The sequence below is a fragment of the Gopherus evgoodei genome, chromosome 4 (assembly GCF_007399415.2).
Source record: "Gopherus evgoodei ecotype Sinaloan lineage chromosome 4, rGopEvg1_v1.p, whole genome shotgun sequence".
Lineage (NCBI taxonomy): Eukaryota > Metazoa > Chordata > Testudines > Testudinidae > Gopherus > Gopherus evgoodei.
Genome location: NC_044325.1, coordinates 150,722,714 through 150,729,780, shown reverse-complemented (window position 1 = coordinate 150,729,780; position 7,067 = coordinate 150,722,714). Strand labels below are relative to the sequence as shown.

General features: G+C 51.9%; 1 protein-coding gene across 2 annotated transcripts; it reads left to right on the top strand.

Annotated features, from left to right (window-relative positions):
- The first annotated feature begins 595 nt into the window (after positions 1-595).
- LOC115651639 (olfactory receptor 10Q1-like) lies at positions 596-2,518 on the top strand. Of its 2 annotated transcripts, none has more exons than XM_030562734.1 (2): positions 596-787; positions 1,290-2,518. In XM_030562734.1, exons 1-2 carry the CDS (start codon positions 730-732, stop codon positions 2,243-2,245), a joined length of 1,014 nt encoding a protein of 337 aa, XP_030418594.1. In that variant the 5' UTR covers positions 596-729; the 3' UTR covers positions 2,246-2,518. The 2 variants fall into 2 exon arrangements, with proteins under 2 accessions (XP_030418594.1, XP_030418593.1); XM_030562733.1 differs by having other exon boundaries at positions 596-811; positions 1,293-2,518.
- Positions 2,519-7,067: the final 4,549 nt, after the last annotated feature.

Sequence of the window (7,067 nt, the reverse complement as noted above, 5' to 3'; positions counted from 1 at the left end):
TGAGCACCCCTCCCCACCGAATGCCATGGAGCTCTGCCCTGCAAACACTCCCTGCCCTAGTCTGGGACTGTGCTATTGGATCCACTGGCCAGTGTACCCTGCAGACAAGACCTGACTCTGATCTCCAGTGTTAACCCACTGACTTCCCTGGAGTCACTCCTGATTCCCACAGGGTGCGTGACAGCAGAGTCAGGCCCTGGACATGCACTCGCCCTGGGGCTGCAATAGGTACTAGGCAGCAGCTTCATTGCTGCTCTTCAATCTAGGAGGGGCAAAGACACCTCCCCAGCCTCCAGGATGTGTGAGGGAGGGTACAAGTAACCTGATCATTCTGATCAGGATCCAGGGTTTGGAGACAAGGTGGGGGGGGGAATCCATCAGAAGGAACTGCCCTTCTGGTCTGAAACTGCAACAAAGGGCCCCATCATGGCCCTCAGGTGTGGGGCTGGCTGATTTCCATGAACTCCCAGAAGTGGGGTGCTTGCTTCAGGCTAGCTAGCTCTATACACCTCATCTATCTAATCTATCCATCCATCCATGACAGCAATGCTGGGGTGCCACTGATCTAGAGTTCTGGTTTCCATTCCAACCCCACATTTCCAGATACTCCCTGCTGCGAGCGTGATTGTTTTCGGAGCCTGGGAGCCCCTGCAGGACGCCACGAGGGTGAAGCAACGCACTGATTCCTTCCCGCGTTGCACGTGGAATCTGCGCTCAGCTAACTCACGCATGGAAGAAGCTGGGCCACTCTTGAGTTCTGCTGGCCTTGTAGCCCTGCCCTGGGATGGTAAAAACCGAGTCAAGGTGAAAGGTCAGGAAATACCACAGTGACGGCCTCCACATTTTCAAAGTGACTTGTGATTTTTGGGTGCCCAGCCTGGGACAGCACAAGTGGGGGTGATTTTAGCAAAGTCCTGAGTACTCAGCCCTCGTTCCCATTGAAATCAATGGAAGTTAGGTGCCTTTGAGCTTTGACCCCACCCTCTAAAAAACCAGGCTCCTTTAAGAGATGTCAGTTTGGGTCCCAAAATCAACAGTTGCTTTTGAAACTCTTAGCTGTGAAAGTTTAAAGTTGCCCTGTGAGCTGAGATGATGCCACTGGGCTCATACAGCAATGTAAGGATGGTCTGCAGGCTCCCAGCACAGTGCTGTATCCAGGATGCATTGCTGCAGGGTACCCTGAACCCTGTGCCCAAGCACTAGGAGCATGATTGTGGTGCACAGTCAGAGCTGACAGACGCAGTGAGACACACGTCCCTTGTGTAACTCCTGGTTCTGTGGTTCCCCAGCAGGTGAGATGCATCTGGGCCATGGCAACCAGTCCTTCATCACCGAGTTCGTCTTCCGCCCCTTTTCGTCCGTGCCTACAACACAGCAGCTCCTCTTCGTGCTCTTCCTCCTGCTCTACCTGACCAATGTCATCAGCAACACCTCCATCCTCTGGGTAGTCTGCACTGACCACACCCTCCTCTCCCCAATGTACTTCTTTCTGGGCAGCCTCTCGGGGCTGGAGCTGTGCTACACCACTGTGGTAGTGCCCCAGATGCTGGTCAGTGTCTGGGATGTCCACACCACCATCCCTGTGGCCAGCTGCGGGGCCCAGATGTTCTTCTTTGTGGCCCTCGGCAGTGCTGACTGCTTCCTGCTGGCAGTCATGGCCTACGACCGGTACGTGGCCATCCGGCACCCGCTGCGCTACGCCCTCATCATGACACGACAGCTCTGCCGGCGGCTGGTGGTCGCCTTGCTGTTCCTCGGGGGGCTGCTCTCACTGGAGCTGACAGCCCTGGTCTTTGCCCTGCCCTTCTGCAGTCGCCAGATCAACCACTTCCTGTGCGATGTGCCACCCGTGCTGCGCCTGGCCTGCGGTGACACGCGCCTCCACCAGACTGTGCTGTTCAGCGTGGGCGTGGCTGTGCTGGCCATCCCCTTCCTCCTGATTTGCTTCTCCTATGCCCTCATCACGGCTGCCGTGCTGCGCATCCACTCGGCCGAGGGTCGGCGCCGCGCCTTCCACACCTGCTCCTCCCACCTGACGGTGGTGCTGCTGCAGTACGGCTGCTGCGGCCTGGTCTACCTGCGCCCCAAGGCCGACTCAACAGAGGACGAGGACCGACAGATCGCTCTGATCTACGCCTTTGTCACGCCACTGCTCAACCCCCTCATCTACAGCTTGAGGAACAAGGACGTCAAGCAGGCCCTGAGCAGAGCCGTGAGGCGGGCACTGGCATTCCAGCCTCAGTGAAAGGCTGGACGGCCATGTCTCTGCGAACAGTTCCTTCCCCCCACACCATGGGCAGACCCAGGCCATGTCTGCCAGCCCCATCCCTGCCCCGCTGCAATGGGGAGACCCAGGTTCCACTGTTAGGCCTGGTCACTCTGTGCAGCAGAAGCCACCTGTTTCGATACCACAGGTAGGAGGCAGGCGTGCCCCATGTGGGAGTGGAACATACGGGCTCTGAAATGCAGCCCTAGTTCTGCAGTGCATGAGGAGCAAACCTGCAGAGGACAAGAGAAATCAGAGGATCAGGGTGAAAACTAGTGTCAGCCCGTGGCTGCTATAGGGAAGGAGCTCTCTGCCACCATCTCCTGGTGAACTGGAGGAAAAGGCACAATGCATGTTTGTTACTGGCCCTTCCAATGTGAACAACATTTTGGTCATTCTGATTAAAATATAATTAACTTTGGGGGATAACAATATGAAATGTTTTCATCCTTACTGTGTGATAAAAAGGCAATAGGACTGTATTTAATGTGCGCTGAGTGAAGAGTCACCCTAACCAAAATGAGAAATCTCCGTCTGGCACCTCTGGGAAATGGAAGTGGGGGGTACAGTTGTCTTTTTGTTTTGGTTTGTTGAGTGAGTGAGTGATGTATGCATGCAAGCAAACAAGCATGGAATGATTATGTCTAATCCTCATTTTAGCTCTTTAACTTGCTCTCTGATAGAAGTGAGTGAATAGGGGTAGGGGTGTGGGTTAGGATCCTGAGAATATGGTGCTGACAGATAGTCCGCTGTAGCAAGATGACCCTAGAGTTATAACGGCAATAGTGTTTGGTGCTTCAGGCTCCAGATCTGGCACAGAGGCTACAGGTGATGGTGTGGTGTGAGGTAACACAAGGTAGCACTGCAGCTAGAAGAGGGGGGCATGACAGAAAGGCAGAGGCAAGGCATCTCTTCAGAGAAGTCAAGCACCGCGCCCCCACCCCCGGGGGCTGGGGATGGACCTGTCCAAGTGCATGCTGGGCTGGACTACACTAACCTTGGACTGGAGGGGAAGGGGAGAAGGGGTGTGTGAAAGGGACATTTGTCCATCAGACAGGCACACTGGCCTGTGGGGAAACTGAGGCAAAGGACACTGCCCATGATATTGTGTTTTACTTACTATTCACGTAAATATACAGTTGATTTATTGTGTTTTCCCAAATGAAAGCTGTGTTCCTTTCCCCCTTAATAACGTTTCCTTGTTTCTATACACAGACTCAGTGCTCATGAGAGGGGAACTGTTGCCTGTTAAGAGCTCCTAGGGAAGGGTTTTCCCAGGCTTCTTGTGGGTGCTTGAGCTCTTGTGTTGGCTGATTTTAAGGGGAACCCTCAGCTATTTGTACCTGGCCCATTTTGCTGCTGGCAACACCTGGCCGAAGGGTCACAATACACCAGAACCAAGTGATCATTGATTTTCCTGTTCTTGACGACTCTTACTGGACTGGCTGTATGGGAAGGGGGGATAAAAAGGGGGGAGGCCAAGAATCCTCTTTTTAGAGTCAGCTCCAGATAGTGATGCCAGGGACTTGCTTCAGCCTGGAGAAGAATTATTGGTTACGTGGCACCCTGGTTAATAGAATATGTGACAAATGATTCTCCTCTCTCTGGCATCAGGCTGTTAATAAATGGTAACTAATATTGGGTCCCTGCATGTCTGGGTGCCCAACGTGAGTGGTATTGGCCTGATTTTCAGAGGGGCCGAGCACCCGCAGCTCCCAGGGACAGTGACTGGCGTTAGAGGTGCTCAGCTTCGCTGAAAAGCCCTTTTCAAGTTGGACACCAGCCATGGAGGCACCCAAAGTTAGTGGCTAATAAATAAGAATAAAGGGCTGGGGGTCCAAACTTTGGAATTTCCATCCGGTGGGAGAATCCAATATGTTGTTCATCATTTTCATCCCAATTTGGGATGAAATGTGAACACATTCAAACTTTTCACACATCAAAAAACTACCAAAAATGTTGATTCAGAAATGTTCTGGGTTGACACTGATCTCTCCAGCTGAAGGAAAAGCCTGGAAGCACTGCCCCAGAGCGGGGAGCCGGAAAACCCTGGGATGCCCAGCACTGGGCAGTCTGCTCCATAACAAATAACCCACCACAAACAGACACACAGAGGCAGGCACCACATTCTCCTGAACTAAGACCGATATTGCCCAGTCTGTCCTGTTGAGACACTATTCATTTACACAAAACTTTGTGGAGGGGAGTTAAAGTTGTGGCTGCCTTCCAGAGCATTAGTTAATAAGCGTTTATGTGAGCAATAAATATTTGAGAATGGGCTTTTCAATCTAACAGCCAAAGGTCTAATGAATCAAGGATTGTGGTGGATTTTCCATCACTGGCAATTTTTAAATCAAGATTGAAAGTTTTTCTTGTGCTTGTTCAACCAGGAATTAAGTCACGGAAGTGCTCTGGTCTGTGTTATGCAGAAGGTCAGATTAGATGATCACAATGGTCTCCTCTGGTCACTTAATTTATGAATCTTTTAGTCTCCTCTCATAAAATAGGGTCTCCATTACCCTGCTCATCCTGGTAGCCATTCCCTGCACCTGTTCCAGTTTGAATTCTGGCCATATGAGCTATGACTATATCAATGTGAGACATCTGTACCCCAGACTCAACTGCTGGAAAATCTCCCCTGAGAAAATCTTAGTCATGGTGCCCCATCTACACTTTAAAGGAACACTAGTGTTACAACAACAACAAAACCCCCAAACCACAAATGTAAGAAAACCAGGGAATGCAGTCAAAGCAATGCTTCCTCCAGACCACTCTGAGCTGCTAGGGCCTTCTCTTCATGGGCAAAAAAAAAAAAAAAAGTGCTTTTCAAATGTGCTAGCTCAAAGGAGTTTCCTTAGCACACAGGTTGATGTGTGTAGCTATGTTAGCTGCAGGGCCGGCTCCAGGGTTTTTGCCAAGCGGCAAAAAAAAAAAAAAAGCTGCGATCACAATCAGCAACAATTCGTCGGTAGCTCCACCACACCACTTTCTTCTTCGGTGGCACTTCGGCAGCAGGTCCTTCCCTCCAAGAGGGACTGAGGGACCCGCTGCCGAATTGCCACTGAAGAGCCTGACGTGCCGCCCCTTCCCCTTGGCCGCCCCAAGCACTTGCTTGCTGAGCTGGTGCCTGGAGCCAGCCCTGGTTAGCTGGCCATTAGCCTAGAAGGGAGCTAGGCATCAAATAGGAACATTGGACTGGAAAGGCCCTCCTGGGTCTTTGAGTCCTGACCCCTGCTCTCCCAGGAAGCTCCGTCATATAGGCCTGCTCATAAATGTATTAAACTCTACCCTAAAACTAGTTAGGTCATTTGTCCCTGCTCATCTTCACGGGAGGCTGCTCCAGAATTTACCTCTTCTGATGGTTCAAAGGGGACTTCCAAATTCCAGCCTGAAGTTCCTCAAGGCCAGTATCATCTCCATGTGTTCTTGTGCCAACGCCATCCTTTAGCTTAAAGAGCTCTTCTCCCCCCCGATGTATTTAGAGAGAGCGATCAGATCCCCTCTCAGCTGCTGGTTTGCTAGGCTGTCAGGGACCCACAGCTGAGCCCATACACAACTCATTGCCCTCAGCTGATTCATCAAACACACCTGGCCCTCTGACTGGCCAATGACTGCAGTAGGCACATTCTGAAACCCTGCAAGAGGCATGGGTCTCTGGCTGCTCCGTGGCATTCCACACCTGCAGCTGTGTTTCTGGTCCGGTAGCTCATGCCTGGTTTCCTCCCCACAGCTCTGGGATCCTTGCTTCCACACCTACTCCTGCTACAGCTGATACTCTGGCTCCAACCCTGGGCTCCTGATTCCTGGCTCTTGGCTCCAGCCCACTCCCTGGACTTGGTAAAAAGTAGCTCCTGATTTGGACTCTGTTCACTTCTGCTCCAACCACTAGGCTAGCCTCCTACCCTGACCATTAGGCAAGACCACCCATGTCCTGGTCCATCACACAGGCTTAGCAAACAAGCCAAGTGCCTTTAGTCACCTCTCATATGTCAGCCTATCTCCTAATGAGCCTTTTCGGTCAAGCCAAGGTAATGCCACTGAGCTAGAACCACACTCTTTTGGTCCATCAAGGTAGGGCCTAAAGAGACCTGGATGACAACTCGGCTTGGCTTGTGTCAGACTCTTAAGCCTGGTCAATTTTCAGTGACTGACTCTGACTGATCAGGAGGAAGATTGTAGTGGAGAGGATGAGGATCATGTTGCGGTAGAGGACCAGGACTGAAGTAGCACAAGGTGCTACAGGGGAAGAGGGGCTGAGAGGAACTTGCAGAGCTGGGAGGGGTGGACTGGCAGGAGTGTTGCAGGCTAGGAGCTGCTGCTGTGCTTGTTGTGGGACTACATTAGCAGCAGGAATGGAGGTGCATCATCAGACCTGTGTGTGGGGAGCTGACCTTGCACCTAGTGGAGTTCCTTCCCTCCCACTCATGATGGCCCCTTTGTCTCTGCTTGGCACAACCCTTGTCTGTGTCTCACCTGCCATTTTCCCAAGTTTGTGTCTCTCAGATCTGAACTGTTGTTTCTCCCTAATGAGCCCCTTTGCCACCTAAACTGTTTCCCAGTGGCAAAGGGAATATTTGCCAAGGGGCTCAGAGGGATATACTAGAATGGACCCAATGGTAGGTGTGGAGAAAGCAGCAATGAAATTCCACAAGAGAAAAGCCAAATTGACTATCCTAGGGCAACCTCCTTCCCACCTTTCTCTCATACTGCCCCGGCCTCTCCTAAGGTTTGCACAGGAAATGCCCCAGGGCTCCCAAGGGTTCAGCACTGATGCCCTCACAGATGTGACATCTCCTTCTCC